The sequence below is a fragment of the Mastomys coucha genome, unplaced genomic scaffold (genome assembly GCF_008632895.1).
Source record: "Mastomys coucha isolate ucsf_1 unplaced genomic scaffold, UCSF_Mcou_1 pScaffold6, whole genome shotgun sequence".
Classification (NCBI taxonomy): Eukaryota; Metazoa; Chordata; class Mammalia; order Rodentia; family Muridae; genus Mastomys; species Mastomys coucha.
The window spans coordinates 20,109,106-20,130,951 of NW_022196912.1; the positions used below are offsets into that span (position 1 = coordinate 20,109,106).

The 21,846-nt window shown below is 39.2% G+C and overlaps 1 protein-coding gene across 4 annotated transcripts in view; it reads right to left on the reverse strand.

The window, feature by feature from the left end:
- The window catches only part of Spast (spastin), a 48,202-nt gene that overhangs the window by 13,459 nt on the left and 12,897 nt on the right, over positions 1 to 21,846 (reverse strand). For 2 of the 4 annotated variants that reach the window (XM_031357776.1, XM_031357775.1), the window contains exons 3-13: positions 18,793 to 18,876; positions 15,337 to 15,432; positions 9,715 to 9,902; positions 8,137 to 8,270; positions 7,815 to 7,908; positions 5,700 to 5,774; positions 4,915 to 4,986; positions 3,828 to 3,903; positions 3,392 to 3,483; positions 2,947 to 3,026; positions 163 to 205 (exon numbers count right to left, since the gene is read on the reverse strand). In XM_031357776.1, coding sequence (XP_031213636.1) covers positions 163 to 205; positions 2,947 to 3,026; positions 3,392 to 3,483; positions 3,828 to 3,903; positions 4,915 to 4,986; positions 5,700 to 5,774; positions 7,815 to 7,908; positions 8,137 to 8,270; positions 9,715 to 9,902; positions 15,337 to 15,432; positions 18,793 to 18,876 — 1,034 coding nt within the window. The remainder of the gene's footprint in view (positions 1 to 162; positions 206 to 2,946; positions 3,027 to 3,391; positions 3,484 to 3,827; positions 3,904 to 4,914; positions 4,987 to 5,699; positions 5,775 to 7,814; positions 7,909 to 8,136; positions 8,271 to 9,714; positions 9,903 to 15,336; positions 15,433 to 18,792; positions 18,877 to 21,846) is intronic. The other 2 variants (XM_031357777.1, XM_031357778.1) reach the window with 1 other exon arrangement.

Here is a 21,846-nt window from a genome sequence, read left to right on the forward strand (position 1 = left end):
CCTCTGGAAGCACAGCCAGTGAGTATTCTTAAGTGTTGAACCATCTCACCAACCCCAACAAACTGTTTTCAAAATGTCTAACCACAGAATTACAAAACACAATACTGTCAGATGGTACTTGTTTTTACTTTAGTTAAAAAGTTGAAATATAAATACACATACCTCTTCATTTGGTAACGACACATATACCCGTTTAATGAAACGCCTAAAAACAAATCAAATTAGAAATATAAATTATAGGTAACTCAGCTCAAATAACAACTGACAGAAAAAAGTCGTAAGTATAACATATAAGGCAACTCAAAGTTCTTATCATGTATTAATATTAAAAGATATTTTTTATGGCTGGTGAGATGGCTCAGCAGTTAAGAGCACCGTCTGCTCTTTCAGAGGTCCTGAGTTCAACTCCTAGCAACCACATGGTGGCTCACAGCCATCTGTAATGAGATCTGATGCCCTCTTCTGGGGTGTCTGAACACAGTGACATTTACTCATATATATTTAAAAAAAAAAAGGTATTTTTCCCTTTCTTAGAGTTGTGGTCCACCTGCACTTGAACCTACGGCCTCACGTATGCTATAGAACCCCTTTTCTGCTGATTTAATGCCTTGGCAGACTCTTCTTCCTTTTTTTTTTTTAAGAAGAAACATCTTTTTTTTTTCTTTTTTAAAAGATTGATTTATTATTATTTTTTATATGAGTACACTGCAGCTGTCTTCAGACACACACTAGAAGAGTCATTGGATCCCATTACAGATGGTAGTGAGCTACTATGTGGTTGCTGGGAAATGAACTCAGGAGCTCTGGAAGAGCAGTCAGTGCTCTTAACTGCTGAGCCAGCTCTCCAGCCCAGACCCTTCTTTCTTTATCTTAAGACATATTTTCAAAAAATTGCCCAGTTTGGCACTGACCTACTCTGAAATAAGGCAGGCCTTGAACTTGGATCCTCTTGCCTCAGCCTTCCAAGTACCTTGGGTCATAAGGCTGAGTCTCCAGGCTTGCTTGTTATTTTTTTCCAGCTCTCTAGTTAATGCTTAAAAATCTTTAATTAAATAGATGGTTAAATTAAGTCTATCATTTTATATGTGTATGTTAATAGCAATATTTTAAAATCAACAATATCTGACATAACCAGTAGAATAAGGAGCCTTCTTAACTGAATCAGAAAACAACTAAAAAAGAAAGATTTCAGAAACAGAGCTAGAGAGATGGCTCAATGGTTAAGAGCACTGGCTGTTCTTCCAGATGCCCCCAGTTCAATTCCCAGCACCTATATGGAGGCTCAACATTTCCTGTAATTCTAGTTCCAGAAGTTCCTAGGCCCCTGGCTTCTGGCTTCCTAAGACATAGATAATACACACACACAAATAATTTAAAAATAATAAAAGTAAACCTGAAAATATGGCTGTATTTTCATATGTATGAATGTATACATACATTGTATGCAATGCTTCATTAGGTTTAAATAAAGGCAATTTAAATATAACCCTGATGTAGCAAAAGCTGATCAGCTGTCCAGAGTTGCTCCAGCTGGGTGGCAGTTCACAGGGTGGACAGTGACCACAGCCACCAAACACTTGGCTGGCACTGCCAGGACCAGAAAGTACTTGACACCAAGGCTGGTGACCTTAATTTGACCTTCAGCATTATGTAGTAGAAAGAGACATCAGATTCTGGAAAGATATCTTCAATTTCCATATGCAAATCCTCATGCTTGTACACTCCCCTGACCCAGGTAAATGTCACTTAAAATAAGAATGACAGAGAAACTGTACACATGAAATTTCAATATGACTGCCTAAACCAAGACCTGAAAAATGACACCACCAACTGACATGCAATATGGATGGGAAAACTCTCACTAGGCCCATGCCAAGTTGAAGAGCTATAGGTAATTAATATCTGCTGAAAGAGGAAGAAACAACCCTTTTCAGGAACAGTGCCCCCTAATTATTATGCAATCCCATGCAGTCAGCCCTACACACACACACACACACACACACCCGAGCAACACCAAGTGAACTCAGCAGGTGCTGTGTCATAAGAATAATTAAAGAATAAGAGGCCATGAAAATCAATATGGATTCAAGAGTTCTACTCTATCCAGCCCCAATCACAGAAACAATGAAGTAATGTTATACATGCCTCGAGAAAAGGAAATCTAGGAACTTAATACTGAGTCAAAGATTTTGTTTTCCAGCATGAAGGGTTAAATTTGCTTAAACACACAAGAGCAGAGAGCAGTTCTCATGAATCCTGCTTTGATCAGCTTCCCAGGAAGCACAGTAAGACACTAAGGTGTGTTGCCAGGTGGTGGCGGCAGCATAAATCTTTAATCCTAGCACTTCGGAGGCAGAGGCAGGAACTCTTGAGTTTGAGGCCAGCAGAGTGAGTTCAGGACAGCCAGTGCTACACAGAGAAACCTTGTCTTGAAGAAGAAAAAAGTGCTGGAGCGATGGCTCAGTGGTTAAGAGCATTCATTGGCTGTTCTTCCAAAGAATTCTGGTTCAATTCCCAGCATCCACATGGCAGCTCACAATTGTTTGTAACTCCAGTTCCAGGGGATCTGACAGCCTCACACAGACATACATGCAAACAGAACACCAATGTACATGAAATAAAAATAAATTTAATGGGGGCTGGAGAGATGACTCAGCAGTTAAGAGCACTAACTGTTCCTCCAGAGGTCCTGAGTTCAATTCCCAGCAACCACATGGTGGCTCACAACCATCTGTAATGGGATCTGATGCTCTCTTCTAGTATCTGAAGACAGCTACAGTGTACTCATGTACATAACATAAATAAAGTCTGGACTATGAGAGGCAGGTGAGATGAGCCTGGGCATGGAGCACACCCCTTTAGTCCCAGTACCCAGGAGGCAGAGGCCAAGGAGGTAGATGGGAGATGAACACAAGAAACAAGTTAGTCCTAAGTGCATCTCACTACCTGAGAACAGCTTCGTCAAGCTCTTGGGGCCTGTTAGTTGCACCCATTACGAGTACTCTGTCATCTCCAGCAGACTGCACCTGTAAGTCAAAAAGGTTTATCAGTATTTTAGAGAAAATAAAAAGGGACATTATGTATACATGTATTATAGTTCAGGTCACTTAATAGGAAAGCATACATATTAAAATATAGTTAAAAATACAATCAGGTTAGAAAGATGGGTCAGAGGTTAAGAGCAGTTGTTGCTTTTTCAGAAGACTTTAGTTTCCAGCACCCATCTGGCAGCTCACAGCCACATGTAACTCCAGTTCCAGGGGATCCTATGTCCTCTTTTATATGCTCCTAAGCACATATGGTGCTCATAAACTCATGCAGGCAGGCACACAAGATAATATCTAATATCTATGCATATATGTGTATTATACATAGGTATATTAATACTTACCCCATCAAATTCTATTAAAAATTCTGTTTTTAGTCGTCTACTAGCATCGTGCTCCCCTTCTCGTCTTTCACACAAAAGACTATCAACTTCATCTAGAAGAAATACAAGGAAGAGAGTTTAAGATGGATCTAAGGAAATCATTTTAATATTTATCTAGTTTGTTACTTATTATTAATCCTGCGGGGGGGGGGGGCTGGAGAGATGGTTCAGTGGTAAAGAGCACTGCCTGCTTTTCCAAAGGACCTGGTTCAATTCCCAGCACCCACATGGCAGTTCACAACTGTTTGTAACTCCAGTTCCAGAGGATCTGATACCCTCATACAGACATATAGGCAGGCAGAACCCCAATACACATAAAATAAATAAATCATTTTAAAAATTTTTTAAAAAAAATCCTACTGAAGTCACTCTTTAAAACACTGTCCTAAAAACTTACCTATAAAAATTATAGATGGTTGAAGTTCTCGAGCCACAGCAAAAAGAGCTCTCACCAATTTCTCTCCTTCTCCCACCTACAAGGTATGATGTATGATGTATTCTTACACACATAAAATGTAACAGTATTCCAGTTTTAAATTATGATTTAAAATTTGACTTCATAATCCCATGATATATTACAGCGTGTTAGAAAACATACTATTTCCTTTTGCAAACTAGTTTAATGGGAACTATTTCACAATCCTACAGTATACAAGGCCAGTCTGTTCTACATAGTGAGTTTCAGAATAGCAGGGCTACAAAGAAAGACTCTGTCTCAAATAAACAGAAAAACAAAAACAAAAACAAAACAAAAAAATAAAACAGGGAAACTTTCATGTCATATTTTAACCTGGAGTAATCTGAAGCAGGTACTGTTCAATTTACCCTGAGCCCTGCTCTCACACATTAGGCAGCTCTCTAGATAGGCACGTTAGGAGCTAAAGTGGAAGTGCTGGTATTTACTGTAACCTCAGTGATGTTGCCCCAAAATACACTGAAGCCCTACTCTGCTATCTGTGAATGAGACTGTTGGCAAGTAGCAGCATACATAGGGTCAAACTCAGCTGACCTCACTAAAGTGAGCCCTTCTCTAGTGATGAACCTGTATTTCTTATAACACATGGAAATTTGAACTCAGTCTGCAGCCCAGAAGTGCCAGGTTGTCAGGACAGCATGAGACACGAGGGACACGAAGGGTTATCACTGTTAACACACTGATCCTAGACTTGCAGACGTCTCACTATGTATTTCTACATCCCACTTATCTGTGCAATAAGTGTCTGGGATTTGATCCAGCCAGCCTATGGCACTTTGTTAAGCTAGGCCTACCAAACTATGACAGTATTCAACAACATAATTCTAATTTTAAAACAGCTAAAAAGTACATATAATCTTATACCATGAAGATTGATATTCAATATATACAAACAACAGTCATAAAATCCACAGAAAAACAATTTTCTACAATGTTAACATTTTGTTTAACATAATAGCACTTAAGACAGCAATCTGAAAACACAAAAGTACATGAAAAGAATACTTACATATTTTGAAGTTAAACTTGCAGCACTTATATTGAAAAAGGTGGCATTAGATTCTGCAGCTACTGCTTTAGCCTTTAAGATCAGAAAGTAAATTTATTAGTTCAATATTCAAAATTCTAGAATTTCATTCTAGAAATGAAAGAAATATGAGTCTCAGCAGCTGCTATGAGAAGAGTCTACACACTGTGTTTCTTTCCGAGGGTGAATTAGGGAGGGCCTCTTTACTCTTTGTAGGAAGATGCTGGCCAGGGAAAGTTAAACAGGAGGAAAGATCTATTCTTTTCCTATTTGGTTTGTTGTTTGAGACATCATCTCACTGTGTAGCTGTGGCTAGCCTGGGACTGACTAAGCAGACTAGATCCTCCTGCCTCTGCCTCTTCAGTGCTAGGATTAAGGTGTATGCAACCATGCCTTTAACATCTTTCTGTTTTTAACATAAGAATAATACAAATATAGGTATTCAGTTTCCGGTAAAAGATTTTGGCCAAAGGATACTACAAGAAAACCAATAGCATGCTAACTAGTCAAACAAACTTGTTAAGATGGAAAAAATTCTAAAAGTTATTAGGTGGATCTTCAGTAAAGTAAGTACTTCTTTCTGCAAAACAAAGCCAAAAACATGCTACTGAGGGTTACACATGGGTTTCCATGAAAACTATTTAAAAAAACTCTAAAAGTATATTACAACAGTAAAGCATAAATAATACACTTGGGAAGGACATACAGCTTTTGTCATAGGACCCCTACTATCTCAGTAGAACCCTCAACCTTGACAGCATTCTTACCAGCATTGTTTTTCCGTTTCCTGGCGGACCGAAGAGTAACAAGCCTCTAGCAGGAGCTCTGAGCCCTGTGAACAACTTTATAAAACAGGAGTTGGTTACAGACAGCTATGACTCCAGAGAGCTTAGCCAGACAAGTCAACATGTCAAGAATTTATCATCTGCTATCTAAAAACATCTTTTTGGGGGTCGGAGAGCAGTGGCATGGAGGAGGGGTGTTTTACTATGTAGCCCTGACTTGCCTGGAACTCACGTAGCCTGAGTTAGCCTCAAACTAAGAGATCCACCTGATTTTGCCAAATGCTGGGATAGGTGTGTGCCACACAACAGGCCTTACAGTGCCCTCTAGCTCTGCAAGTGTACAATTCCTTCTGTAACGAGCTGTTTTAAATTAGTGGTCAGTCTGCTGTGTTACTATTCAGCCTGTGAACTACCATGTGTGGCTTGCCCTGTAGCTCATTCTATAAGCTACAGTATGATCCTGGAGGGACCAGATCCTAGCTGGACCCAGGACAGAAATTTGGCTCATAAAAGACAAATGTTTTCTGTCTTAACTCTCATTTCTGAGTATTAGCAAAAATGTAACTACCAGTTAAAAGGGTGATTTTATAACTTGGAATGATAAGCACAAACTAAAAAAGTTTTTAAGTAGACAAAAGTGGGCCTGGTGGTGAGACTTTACAGTCCTGGTTACTAAGAGACTGAGGGAGAGAGAACTACTGGAGACCATGATTTCAAGGCCTTCCTGGGCAATATTCTGAAACCTCGTCCAGAAAAGAAAAACAAAGAAAAAGAAGTAGAATGGAGAGCTGGAGAGATGGCTCAGTGGTTAAGAGCACTGACTGACTGCTCTTCCAGAGGTCCTAAGTTCAAGTCCCAGTAACCACATGGTAGCTCATAACTATCTGTAATGGGAACTGATGCCCTCTTCAGGTGTGTCTGAAGACAGCTATAGTATACTCACAATAAATAAATAAATAAATAAACAAACAAACAAATCTTTAAAAAAAAAGTAGAAAGGAAAAAGAAAAGCCTATGAACTAGAAAAGCAATACTTAGCAATAACTTCTAGTTTAGTAGGTACCCATAAGTGACAAACACCACAGAGGACAGAAATGACTGAGGAAAACAGCTATACAAGCTTTGGACACCTGGGCCAGGAGTTCATCACAATGGACTTCCTCTAGCTGTTGACATGATTATGACCCAGAATTGGGCACTCAAAATGTTATCTTGTAGTATCACTGAACCACAATAAATATGCTAGTTGACTTTAAAAACTGCACAAGTGCAATATACAGCAAACCAAACTTTAATTAGTAACTTAAAGATTTTCCATTTCCTTTAATGACTGCAAATATGAGGTAAGCCAGATCCTCACACATTATTCACTGGCTGTTAATATCCTGGCAAATTAATACATTGAAAACAGTTACTTGCTCTTCAGACTTATTTTATCTGTATTTCCTCTTTGTTCAGCTATTTTAAGTTTAAAGGTTTCTTGGTTTTGATTTCCAAGACTGGGTTTCTCTTTAAAGCAGCCCTGGCTATGTTGGAACTCGCTTTGTAGACAAGGCTAGCCTCGACCTCACAAGGATCTGCCTACCTCCTAAGTGCTGGGATTAAAGTGTGGGCCACCACCCTGGCAAGGTTAAAGTTCTTTAGTTTAAATCTTGGGACTAGGATATGGCTCAGTGGTAGTCCTTTGACTTGCAAAGCCTTAGGTTTAACTTCAGCATGGGGGTGGGGAAGGAGAACCAATTTCTAATCTCTCAGTTTTTTAATAAAAACGATTTCATGTGACTACTTTTCTCATAAAGGTTAGAAATGGACTCAGAATACCTTACATCCATTCTCATCTCCTTTAAGAAGTTACCAATAACAAATGTGAATGCCTTTTTGTGAGGGAGAAGTTAGACAGGTGATGCTATGTTATACCAAGGTTGGCCCAGAATTCACCATGGACCCCACATTGGGTTCTCAAGCTCAAGCTCCCTGCCTTCACCTTCGCCTCCTTAGCTGGATGCTTATTACATCCCCAGGCTTCAGTGTATTTTTTTAAACATTGAACTTGGAATTATTTAGTATGAACTAATTATCTGATAACATAATCCTTACCTCAGGCCGCAGAGAAGGAAGAATGACAATCTCTTGCAGTGCTTGTTTTGCCAGTTCCTGACCAGCTATATCATCAAATTTAACAGCTGTCCCACTAAGAAATACAAATCAGTTAATTTCACAACAGAAATATTGTTCAGCTACTTAAATGTGGTATATTAGCCTATCAGTCATTTTCATGTTAACTATGACTTGTTTATTGGCAAAATTCTTCAAAATAACCATAAAAATTAAGATGAAAGCAAACAAAATGTTTATTATGTAACACATACGTATTTTATAACTAAAAATAAATAGAAGCTGAAATGCTTAGCAAACTTACTTGTCAACGATTTCATTCATTATGAGGTTAGCAAGATTGCTGTCCACATTCCTAAAATTTTTCAAGTCTTTCTTTTTCCGAACTGCAGTTGTGGGTGTAGAAAGTTTGTTGGTTCTATTTGGTTTTGGAGTACCCTTGAAGGACACAAAATTTAATGTGAAACAACTTAGACTTTTCACTCAACCCTAAATGTTAAGAGAATTTAATAAAAATCAAGGGAAAATATGAAGCTGTGGAGAAGCTCAGTGAGTGGGATGCTTGTTGTACACCATAAGAACCTAAGTTTGGATCCCAAGCACTACGTGAGCCAGGCATTTGGAGCAGATCTGTTGCCAGCTCTCAAAGGCAGAAACAGGCAGCTCCCTGGAGCTCATAGGCCACCTGCTCTAGCACACCGTATGAGCTCCAGATGTGCTGTGGGAAGTGGCCAAGAAATTATCTGACATCTACCTCTGGTCTCCACACACAAGAAAAAAAGAATCTAAGACTGTAAAGATTATTTGCCCAAAATTAAATTCACTATAGAATGAAAATTGGCTTGACGAGGGCTAATAGAGTTTATCCAGAGATTTAGTCACTATAAAAGACAAAGGCAAGATAGAGAAATGGCTCAGTAGTTAAGAACTTGTACTGCAAAATCCCAACGACTGGAGTGTGGGTGGCAGCATTCATTTAACGCTCCAGTCACCTTGTACATGCCTATAACTCCAATTCTGAAGGCAAGGGAAACTGGATGATCAGTAGGGTTTGCTGCCTTCCAGCCTAGCCAAGAGAATACAAGCTTGAGGCTGGAGCATAGACTCTTCCTCAAAGACTATGCAGACACCTAATGCCCTCTTCTGGTCTTCAACTGTACACACAGGTGTACATATAAACACACATGAATAAATAAATGTATTTTTAAAGCCAAAGACTCTACAAGAAAAGTTACACAATTTTGATTCTTCCTAGAGTTACAACACCCAGCTCTCAAGAGGCAGAGGCAGACAGATCTCTGAGTTTGAGCCCAGCCTGGTGTACAGAGACAGCTCTAGGCTAGCAAGGATGACACAGAGAAACCTTGTTTCAGGAAAAAAAAATTTACAACAAACCCCTCGATATGTTTACTGTTATAAGACTGATATAATCTGAAATCTAAAACTAGAATTAAAATGACATATACAGAAGTGGAGATATAGCTCAGAGGTTAAGAGCATTGGCTGTTCTTCCAGAGGTCTTAAGTTCAATTCCCAGCAACCACATGGTAGCTCATAACCATTTATATTGAGATCTGGTACTCTCTTCAGGCATGCAGGCACACATATAAGTAGAACACTATACATAATCTTTAAAAAGACGACAAACACAACATTATACTAAAAAGACTTGGAAAGTAAACAATATAAAATACCTAATTATTCTCAAAGGAACTAAATTAAGATTTTTATTTAATAGCAAATAGCTTTTGCAAATTAAAAAGTTATATGTAAGACTGTAGAAACCAATTATTTCTGTATTATGGAGAACTAGAACAAAGAAGCAAGCATAATAACCAAGTTTTCTACTTGAAAACACGTTACACTGACTAGTGTAGAGTACCTTATGTGTGGTAGCTGCAGGACCAGGTCCCGGTCTTGCTCCAGAAACCATGGATAAACCACTGCAACTAGGCGCCCTGTGGTGACCAGAAAGCCCTGCGGATCCACTTTTCATGACAGTTTTTGATCGAGGCAATGAATTACTAGCATGTGTTAAGGGGTCTTTCCTCTTTGGAACTGCTCCACTTTCTATTAAGGAAAAAAATATAGCCATCATGATTAGAAACTCTGACATAAGTATAAAGAAGTAACAATTAACAGTACTTATAATAATAAAACAAATTTGCAAAACAAGCTACCAAAAGTTAGCAATTTTTATTTATTATTGTGTATGTTTCTATGTATGTGCGTGTGTATATATATATGTATATATATATATATACATACATACATGTGCTGTATGTAAGTGTCAGTGTACATAAGGCATGGCAATGTAGAAGTCAGAAGGCAGTCTTTGGGCCTGGGTCTCACCTCCACTACGTGAGTCCCAGGGTAGACCTTAAGCCAGCAAGCTTGCTCAGGAAGTACCCTATCAGCCAGTCACCTCACTGACCCTTATCAAAGGCTTCTAAATTTAGAAATATTTCAGAATGAGATATGAATTACAAAATAAACCAGGATGTCTTGGGAACAGTTTGGAAAAAGAGATTTGGTTATTAGGTTTACCCTTCCCTGTTGTAGATTCTAGTTTTCTTATGAAGAAATGTATTTGTAAAAACAACTTTCCTTGTTAGGGAACTTAAGACATAAAAAAGTTACCAAGCAAAAAGCTCCCAAATATCTAAGAAACAAAACACAGTGAAGGCACTAGGGATACACTACACACAGAAAAATAGCAACACTCCTCCATCTGACTTTGTGGGTGTGTGCATGCAGAGGCCAATCTGACGTCAGGCATCTTCCTCAGGCACTTTCAACCTCCTACCTGAAACTGTCCCACTGAGGAGCTCATCAGTTGAGCTAGGCTGGTTGGCAAGTAAGCTCCTAGTACCCTCACCCCATGGCTGGCATTACAGTCTTGCACTTCACATCTGGCTTTTGTGTTGTGCTAAGCATGCTCAGGTTCTTAGGCTTGTATGACAGGCACTTTACTAAGTCATCTATCTAGCCCATGACTGAAAACCTTTATGGCGATGAAATATGAAAAACTACAATTGATGCCCACTGCAAGGTTTTTTTTTTTTTTAAGATTTTTTTTTTTAAAGATTTATTTATTATTATACATAAGTACACTGTAGCTGTCCTCAGTGAGCACCAGAAGAGGGCGTCAGATCTCATTATGGGTGGTTGTGAGCCACCATGTAGTTGCTGGGATTTGAATTCAGGGCCTTCGGAAGAGCAGTCAGTGGTCTTACCCGCTGAGCCATCTTGTCAGCCCCTTTTTTAAGATTTATTATTATATGTAAGTACACTGTAGCTGTCTTGAGACACACCAGAAGAGGGCGTCAGATCTCATTACAGATGGTTGTGAGCCACCATGTAGTTGCTGGGATCTGAACTCAGGACCTTTGGAAGAGCAATCAGTGCTCTTACCCCCTGAGCCATCTCTCCAGCCCCCCTGAAAGTTTTAATTAACAAATTTTAACTGAAAGAATATAAAGCTGTAGCTTTTAGTATGTCAAATATTTTAAGTATGTATATCATACTTAAATAAGTATACTATAGACTTAAAATGCATAAAGATACAACTTTATATTCTTATAAAACAAAAATCTTATTAATAATATTGTTTACTATAAGGACAAATGTTAAGCCAGGCAAATAGGGTGGCTCAAGCTACAATCCCAGTACTCTTGAGGCCGAGCCAGAAAAACTGCCATGCCTTCAATAATAACCTGGGCTACATATGAGTCCTAGGCCAACCTGGGCTACAGAGTGTGAAACTATCTTTAAGACAGCAAGAGAAAGCAAGCCAGCCAGGCATAGTGGTGCACATCCTTAATCCCAGCACTCAGGAGGCAGGGGCAGGTGAATTTCTGTAAATTTGAGGGCAGCCTGACTTACAAAGTGAGTTCCAGGACATACAGAGCTACATACGAGAGATACCTGGTGGCACATATAACCCCATCACCCTAACCCTCCACAGATGGATGCAGGAGCTATCACAGCAAGCTCCAGGGCACCCTGGTCTAGCCACAGAGGTCTAAGCCAGCTGAGACTACACTACACAGCAACACTCTCTCAGAAGGATGGGTGAGACAAGGAGAAAAATGTTAAACTGCCCTATAAATTAGACTGGCCAAGAGGCATAAGCCTTCGTTTTGCTTCTGAATACCTTTAAAGGAAATTAAGAACTCTTAAACATGTAGAGGGAATCAGTTTGTTTATTTGGAGAACCAAACTGTATCTCAATCAAATCATTACAAGATCTGAAACAAGTAAAATTCCAAGTTTAAAAAAATGTACAGGGATCTTTACACTGACATGCTTGCCCTGAGAATGAGTTTTAAACTGTCACTGGGAGACTAATAAGAGGATCCCTAAGGCAAGCACAATATGTAGTCTAAACACCAGACCAACCCGGTCGTTATATTGTGCTCATTTATGACACATTTTTGACAATCAGAAATCTTTATACTCAGTCTGGATTACCTTAACATAAATGACTATGATTCCTAGAATTATTTTAATTATAATAGAAGAAACTACTGCTATCTCTTCAAAGGTTTTAAGATGAAAGATTCACTGCCCTGAACTATCAAACACAGGGCTAGAGAGATGGCTAAGCAGTTAAGAACACTTACTACTCTTTTTTTTTTTTGTTGTTGCTTTTTTTGTTTTTTTGAGAAAGTGTTTCTCTGTGTAGCCCTGGCTGTCCTGGAACTCAGTCTGTAGACCAGGCTAGTCTTGAACTCAGAAATCTACCTTCCTCTGCCTCCCAAGTGCTGGGATTAAAGGCGTGCGCCAACCACCTCCCGGCCCACTTACTATTCTTGTAGAGGACCCATACTTGTACATATAATTACTGAGAGATGGCTCAGTGGTTAAGAGCCCTCACTGCTCTTGCAGAGGACTTGGATCAGTTCTCAGCATCTGCATGGCAGCTCATGATTGTCCAATTATGTAGGATCTGACATCTTTTTTTGACTTATGTGGGCACTACACGTACGAGGAACACAGAAAAAAACACTTATAAGAAGTATTTTTTTCTTTAAAAAAGAAAAAAGGGGAGGGGAGCTACAGAGACACTTCAGTGGTTAAGACCTCTTGCTACTACTACAGAGAAGCTGAGTCTGCTTCCAGCACCGTGCCGCTCACACTAGCCCAAGGATAGCACGTAATAGTGTGGTGCTTGCCTAACAGATGCAAGAGCTCTGGGTTTGATTTCTAGCATATTAAAAAAAAAAAAAGGCTTAGCAGGTTACAGCTCTAGATGCTCTTCCAGAAGGTCCTGGGTTTGATTTGATTCCCAATGCCACACTGAAGCTCAAAACCATCTTTACCTCCAGGCATGGACATGGTGCAAAGGCACAGATACAGACCAAATGCTCATACACAGAAAACTAAGTTTTTAAAAACAAAAACAAAAACAAAAACAAAAACAAAAAAAAAAAAAAAAAAAGAAAGGAACCCCCCTCACACACACCAAAAAAATAAATCACTAATTCATCTTTGGTCCAGGGATATGGCACGGTGTCAGAGCTTGTGTAGCATGTTTCAGGCTTTGATTGAATTACCAATTACTCAAAAAACTAAGTAAAAATAAGAAGTAAACTTTCAAAGTTGCTTCCTATAAATGAATAAAAACAAGCACCTACTTCATAGTCTAATCTAAAGTTTATACCCTACAATTTGAAGTTATATTTACTGTAATAAAATTTAAGTCCAAACCTGGCTAAAGTGGAGGTGATGAGCTGTTCAGGAGTCTTAGATAGGTTCATCACTTGAGCCTGAGCTGCTGAGTAACTTCTAGCTAGAGATGAAAACACTGTCTCAGAAAAACTCAACCAACAGTCCTGACATGAAACTATTGCTGAAAAAGTAACAAAACCAAACAAAACCAGCAACCAAGCAAACTAGCTTGGAGTATTCCTGAAGGCCTGGGCATCACACTTACCACTGAAAGTTCATACCAAACCCAAACAAAACCCCACTGAGACCCAGGAAGCCTAAAATACGAAGTTTCTTCCACTAGAACAAAGTAAAGGCCTTTAATTTTTTCTTTTCTTGTTTCTGTATTTAATCAGAGTGATGAGAAAAGTGACACTAGGCTAGGCGGTGGTGGCACACACCTTTGATCCCAGCACTTGGGAGGCAGACGCAGGCGGATTTCTGAGTTCGAGGCCAGCCTGGTCTACAGAGTGAGTTCCAGGACAGCCAGGGCTACACAGAGAAACCCTGTCTTGAAAAACCAAAAAAAAAAAAAGTGACACTGCAGATTTACTCTATAGTAATAATACTATTAAAATGTATCTTCTTAGTATGTGAAGCTTTAGTGTCTACAAGTACCATAATAAAACAATTCATATTATTCATATGAAACTCATATACATTAAAAATCAATGTTTAACAAAATAGTAAAATTTCCATATGAAAAACACAAAATGGAAAACCCGCATATTGGTTGTGCTTGCTTTAATTATAGCTCTTGGGAGGCAGAGGCAGGTGGATCTTCTAGTTCCAGGCCAGCCTGGTCTACAAAGAGAGTTCCAGGACAGCCAGGGCTACACAGAGAAACCCAGTCTCAAGAGAGAAAGGGAGAGGGAGGGGAGAGGAGGGTAGAGAGAAGAGGAGAGGAGAAAACGAATCCCAGAAATGAAAATATTTTCAGCATTTAAAGGAATGTACAGCCTGAGTGTGGGGTGCACAACTTTAATCCCAGTCTTTGATGCGGAGGCAGACAGATCTCTGAGCTGAAACCAGTCTAATTTATACAGAGAGTTCTAAGCCAGCCATTGTTACATAGTGAGACCCTGACTCAACAGATAAATACAATTAAGTACAGCTATGGTACAATTCGTTTGTAATTCCAACAGTGGGGAAGCAGAGACAAATACTGACTGATGTTTTGAAGTGAAGGCCACCTGGTCTATACAGTAAGTTCTAAGCCAGGCAGAGCTACATAGTAAGACCCTGTCCCTAAAGATAAAACCCCATAACAACAACAACAACAACAACAACAACAACAACAAATAATCAGACTTTGTGAGATGGCTCAGTGGAAAAGGTTCTTGCTGCCAAGCTTGACAATCTGAGTTTAATCCCAGGACATACATAGTGGCAGGAGAGAATCTTCTTTCAGTTGTCCTCTGCCTTCCAAACATGTTCACAAATACACACATACACACACACACACACATACACACACACACTTTTCTAAAAGAGCAGATTTATTGAGGACCCTTCAAGGACTAGTGGGCTAGGTAGTAATGAGATGCCACTTCCCCATATTTTATACTCTGTAAGTAGGAAGCTGGAAAACCTGTGAATAGTATAATTAGAGTATATCTACTAAACCTGTCAGGCGCTCAGACTCTATAAACGGTAAGGGCACTGCATTTCCTACTGATCCTGTGGAAAACTAAACAGTCACACCTTCTACTACACAGGAAATCAACAATAGGGTAAGCAAGAGTTCATTTTGCATGCAAGCTTTAGTTTATGTTTGTTAGCCTAAACCTACCTGACTGAAGATGTCCATTGCGGCATGTCAGGTTAGTACTCTCATTATAGACGTCCATTTGTGACTTGGAAAACTGCAAAACTGGTTGCAGCTTCTCTATGCAACAGAGGAGGTTAAAAAGAACAAAATAAACAAAAATGAAAAATAAACAAATAAAATGTGTGTGGAAAATTATTAATGTGTTACAAAGGTGTCAAACTGAAGATTGTACAGATATATGAATATTTTCTAAAATATACAATTAGTAAGCACTCACATGAAAAGTTACAGAAGTTAACATGTGAAAAGCTATGTTGAAAATATACCTTAATTAGTCTGGCAACCTAAGACAGTTACTTACCACTATTATCAGCAGCAAGTGATGGCTGTTTATCAAGTTACATAGTGACATGCGGATAAAAAGTGACTATGGTTTTGTTGTTGTTATTATTGTTTTGAGACAGGGTCTATGTAGTCCTGACTGTCCTGGAACTCACTCTAGACTAGGTTGGCCTCAAATTCAGCAATCTGAAAGCCTCTGCCTCCTATACTGGAATTAAAGCCACCATGCCCAGCTTATGTCTATTATTGTTCCTGTTATCTACAAATGAATTAAATATAATTGGCAATTTAGAGCATAACTGTATTTGATGATGATGATTAATAATAATGATGATGAGTAATAATAATAATGATTATTATTACTATTATTGGAGTCAGGGTCTATCTATGTAGCCTTGACTGTCCTAAAACTCATTATGTAGACCACGTTGGCTCTGAATTCAAGAGATCCACTGGGATCCGCTGGCATTAAAGGCCCATGTTACCAGTACAATATAATTTTTAAATGACTGCACACCACAAAGAGACTATTGGAAAGGCTTTACAGAGGAAGTACAGTATTGGTTCTACTTTAGAGTGGCAGTAAAATATAAGATAAAAAGGAATTTTTAAGAGGAAATTAAAATTAAAAATGGCACACAAGGAAACAAGGTCATATTTAGCTATATTACTATAAGACAAACAAGAAATAAATGCCACAGGGCAAGGGGACCAGCATGATGAACTATGTGCTCTGTATCCTACTGTTTGTGAACACACACACACACACAGTTGTCACCTCTTAACGAACCCAGAGACAACGATGTTACGGAAATGGGTCACTTGGGCACAGTATGGGAGGGATGGTAGTTATACTTTAAAATTCTATGTCATGTGCCTGTAACATGTAACTAATCAATGAAAAGATGTGCTTCAATCCTACTCCACCTCAAATAACAGCCCTACACAGATGGAATCTCAGTCTGCTACCCAGAGTAGAAAGGGCTAATGCTTTGCTTCCAACAGCAGCCCTACCCGCCCCCACCTCTGGCAGTAACCTACCTGCAGGGTTCCAACCACGCTCCTGAGGTGATATCCATGAGGTATGTAATCTGTCTCACCCACATAAGGGATCACCTTTTTCCAACAACACTTTGCTGAAGGAAGTTTGTTTTCGTCTGTACTAGCAAGCCAATGAATCCATGTATAAAGGCAGCACAGGGGCTAGATACAGGTAGCTCAGTATGGAATATACACTCAATATGTACAGGCTATCAGCACCCAACAAGAAAACAAAACCAAGAAAGCAGAACATACTTATGAACTTTTAGACTTCTATTCCTCCAGTCAGACAAGTAGGCACCATGCTTGGTTTACGGTGCAGTATCGCATGCCTCTGGGACAGGTTAAATAGCAGCAACTCTTTGTACACAAAGCACAAAGCAGTGTGCAGCTTTTGTATCCTAGAAGTGGCTGATACAATAGACCTTGGATCCTTTCTATTTACTTCAGCTACTGGAGGTAGGTCATCTGATTTTCCTCAATGATAATGCTCTTTAAATCAAAATACTAAGACACAACTTGTGTTGGTAAAAGAATAAGTTAAAAAAAAATTCTAGCTAAGTGTCTTCTTTATTAACCCAAACACTCATTACCAGAAACACTCACTATACAGCAAAGACAGAAGAAATCAGCATGTTAGTTTTTTGGATGATTGGGAATAAAAGTATAGGTATATACATAGAATTTACTATTTTACTCGTGTAAATACGCATGCATACACAAACAAACACACACTCACCACTGACTGTGGCCTTGCTTCAGTTCATCGCTATTACTATAGCATTAACTGAGGGTGTAGCTCATGCGTACAGGACCTGAGTGGCACGTACAAGGCTCTGGGCTCTATCGCTGGTACAACTGAGAGAGACTAATGCTTCTTTTTAAATGATTAAGGTACTACAGATTAATACAGTTAGCTAAGCTAAAACAGTCTTGCTTCCTGAGCTCCTCACATCTAATTCCTAACGAATCACTTCATTGATGAAAACGCTTACCGTGTATCTCCACTTTAAAACCTGTTAGCTGAGCATGGTGGTCCACTCCTTTAACTCCTAGCATCTAGATGGTAGAAGCAGGCAAATCTGTGAGTTCCAGACCAGCCTGATCTACATAGGAAGTTCAAAGACAGCTAGGGATACATACTGAAATCTGTATCGAATAGTAGTAGTAATAATAATAATAATAATAATAATAGTAATAATAATGGTGCAAATATGGTTACTAAATCATAACAAACCTGGACACTGGTCATTTCTGTACTTTTTTTGGTTGATATTAAGAGTAATTACCAGCCGGGTGGTGGTGGCGCATGCCTTTAATCCCAGCACTTGGGAGGCAGAGGCAGGCGGATTTCTGAGTTCGAGGCCAGCCTAGTCTACAGACTGAGTTCCAGGACAGCCAGGGCTACACAGAGAAACCCTGTCTTAAAAAAAAAAAAAAAAGTAATTACCATAGGGCATGATGGCACATAATTTCAGCATTCAGGAAGCATAGGCAAAAGGATGTCTGTGCCTCTGAGGCCAGCTTTGTCTAAATATCAAGTTCCAGGACAGACAAGACCATATAGAGAGAGCCTGTCTCAAAAAATAAGTAAATAATAAAAGTAATTACTGGTATTTTTTAGTGATGATATTTTATGATTTTACTTTAAAGAGTCTGTATCTTTGAGAAAAACATATGAAATACTTTTAACTGGAAAAAAATATATCAAGAATTTGTGTAATAATATGAAAGGGAGAGGTAGCTATAGCCCAGTGGTGGCGCACACCTTTAATCCCAGCACTCTGGTGGCAGAGGCAGGTGGATCTCTGTGAGTCCAAGACCAGCCTGGTCTACAGAGGGAGTTCCAGGACAGCCAGGACTACACAGAGAAACCCTGTCTCGAAAAATAAACAAAGTTGAAATTATTACTGTATTTTACCTACAAATGAAGCCTCACTTCTTGTGGAACTGGAGACCGAGCATAGGGCCAGGCACATGCTATGCACGTGCTCCACCACTGAGCTATGGATGTGCCCAGTCCTTTCCAATGGAAGAGTCATTAAACATTTCAAGTATATTTCATAAGTCATTAGGGAATACATTAGTTAATACCTAGAAGTTGTAAACGGTCCTTGGCCATAACTAAATTCGTCATCATTTTGGCTTGAAGGCGTCTAGCTCTTTCATACTGTTCACCTAAATGGAAAAAAGACAAAGAAGAACTAGTTAAAAAGTATCTACATTTCCTTACGAACAATGTTTCAAGCTTCACTCCAGTTACCTTCATGCAGAACCAGAATCTTTCTTTATAAAGAAATTTAAAGTGGGCTAAGTGTCTCACACTTTAATCTCAGGACTTGGAACACTGAGCCAAATTCAAAGCCAGTCAGGATATGTGAGTTTCAGGCCATCCTGGGTTACAGAGTGAGACCTTGTCTCAAAAATGGAAGGAGATATGGAATGCTTTTGCTAGGCAAAGCAAAGAACACCTGAAACTTGTAACTCTGGAGGCTGAGACAGAAGGACCATGAATTCAAAGCCAGTCTGGAATTTACAGTGTGAACCTGTATTAAATATATATTATACATAGTCACGTTACTTCAAAAATTATCTGCCAGGAATGGTTCCTCATGCTGGCTTCAAATCTAATGCAGTATCATGGATTTCATAAATATTTCATAGAGTCCATGACACTTCCCCTCACACTTCAGTCTGTGAACTGAGAAAGTGGGATGGCTCAGTGGGCTGAACTGTTTGCTATGCTAACATGACAACCGGAGTTCAAGTTCCTGAACCCACTGTGGAAATTGAACCTGACTCTGAAACTTGTCCTCTGACCTCCACTGCACCCACATATTATACACATACAGGCACTAAACAAATAAAGCTAGGCTATGATCTGTCATCTGTGCCACCTTACTACCAGCCAGGCTGTAGTCACTTTGTCACAGCCTGTGGACGAATGACTCTGCCACAGTGATGCTGTGATGTCTACCAAAGACATATTCTATTTAGTAAAATCAGAACTTAAATTCTTTTTTTTTCTCTTTTTCTTTTAAAGATTTGTTTATTATTATATCTAAGTATACTGTAGCTGTCTTCAGACACACCAGAAGAGGGCGTCGGATCTCATTACAGATGGCTGTGAGCCACCATGTGGTTGCTGGGATTTGAACTCAGGACCTTTGGACGAGCAGTCAGTGCTCTTAACCACTAAGCCATCTCTCCAGCCCCAGAACTTAAATTCTAAGTGGTGAGAAGAAAACATACTTCAAGGGTTTTTTCTCTTAGTAATAAAAGGAATGAGTCATTTCCTTCTAATGGTTCCTCTTGAGGTTCACAAAGTCCTGCATATATACTCATATATTTAATTTATAAAGTCATGTTCATCAAAGCCTCAAAGACACAACCTCTCACAATTCTTTCTTAACTGACTTCTGCAATGCTTGTGTTTTTCCCAGAGCTTCACCTAAGTTAGGCAGTGCTCTACCAGTAAGTCAGAACCTGCTGTTTATACAAGAGACCTGTTGGGTAGGAGTGGTAGACACCTTTATTCCCAGCACTTAGGAGGCAAAGGTAGACAGAGTTTGAAGCCAGTCTGGTCTACATATTGAATTCTAGGCCAGCCAAGGCTACATAGTGAGACCCTGTCTCAAATAACAGAACAACTAAAGAAATGTTTAAAATGGGAGATACCATTGCAATGCACAACTATAATCCCAGCATCTTCGAGGCTGGTGTTGAAGGTCAGCATCAAAAGGCCATGGAGAGTGATTGGTCTATACCACCAGGTTTACGGAAGTGCATCACAATGATATATACACTGAGGAAATCACCTAACGATGCATTCATCAGAATGCTAAGCACAGTAGTACTTTTTGATATTAAAGCTCACATAGTACACAACAGTCAAAACACTATTAAAAATTGGCAAGATGGCTCAGAGGTAAGACCACTGGGTGTTCTTTAAGAGGACCCAAATTCTATTCCCAGCACTCACATAGCAGCTCACAACTGTTTGTAATTCCAGTCTCAGGGGATCTAATGTCCTCCTCTGGCCTCTGTAGGTACTAGGCACAGCACACAAATATACATGCAGGCAAAACAACTATACATACAAAATAAAAATATATCTTAAAAAAAAAAAGAGCCAGAAGAGGCAGGACTACACAGAGAAAAACTGTCTTGAAAACCCACCAAACAAAAACCGAAAGAATAAAAATAAAAATAAGAGGAGGAGGAGGTGGGAGAGAAAGAATTCAGCCTCTGACATCTAACTGCTTTGGTGCAAATCCTGACCTTCTCACTTGTTAGCCATGAAACCTCAGCTGAATTACATCTCTGTACGTCATGCTTCTCATGTGAAAATAAGGACATAACAGAAGCTACAAAGCACAAGGTTACCTTAAAAACCAGACACTATATAAGTATTTACAGAGATTGCTGAGACAGCAAGATTCCAAGGAATGTCAACTACATAGACAGTAGACTCTAAGTCTATTACTGTTTTGATTCTGATTAGAGGTCTCACTGTATAGCCCAGTCTGAATTTGAACTTGAGATTTTTTTGACTCACCGCCACACAAGTGCTGGGATTACAGGACTGACCTGGCTTAGATCATAATTCAAATCTGATTTTAATTTCAACCAAACTGTTCTGTTTAAGAGAGTTAAACATAAATCAAAACAAGATATTTCTGATTTATTTTATTTTACTTTGCTTTTTTTGAGACAGGCTTTGGACCAACAGAAATCTACCTGCCTCTGCCTCTCTAGTGCTCAGATTGAAGGCATATGCCTTATTTATATGCTAACACATATTAAAAACCATAAAAATCCATTACCAGGATGGGGGTGTGGTCAGTGTGTGAGCCAAGCACCAGCTCCATAACAACACCACACAATAAATCAGGCTTCAAAAACAGGGGCAACACATGTGACTGATGAACAACTATTTAGTAACTGACCACCAGCTGATCACTTACTGATACTTGTGAAAGGATCACAGAGTGTATTATTGCCTGCTTGAGACTTCACTGAATTTCACTTTTAGAATAGCCAATACCATATATGCACAAATAATAGCAATGACATCAAGAAATAAAATATATTCACTAGGGTAAATATCTAAAAAGAGGGTAATTATGTAAATTCAATATACAGCCC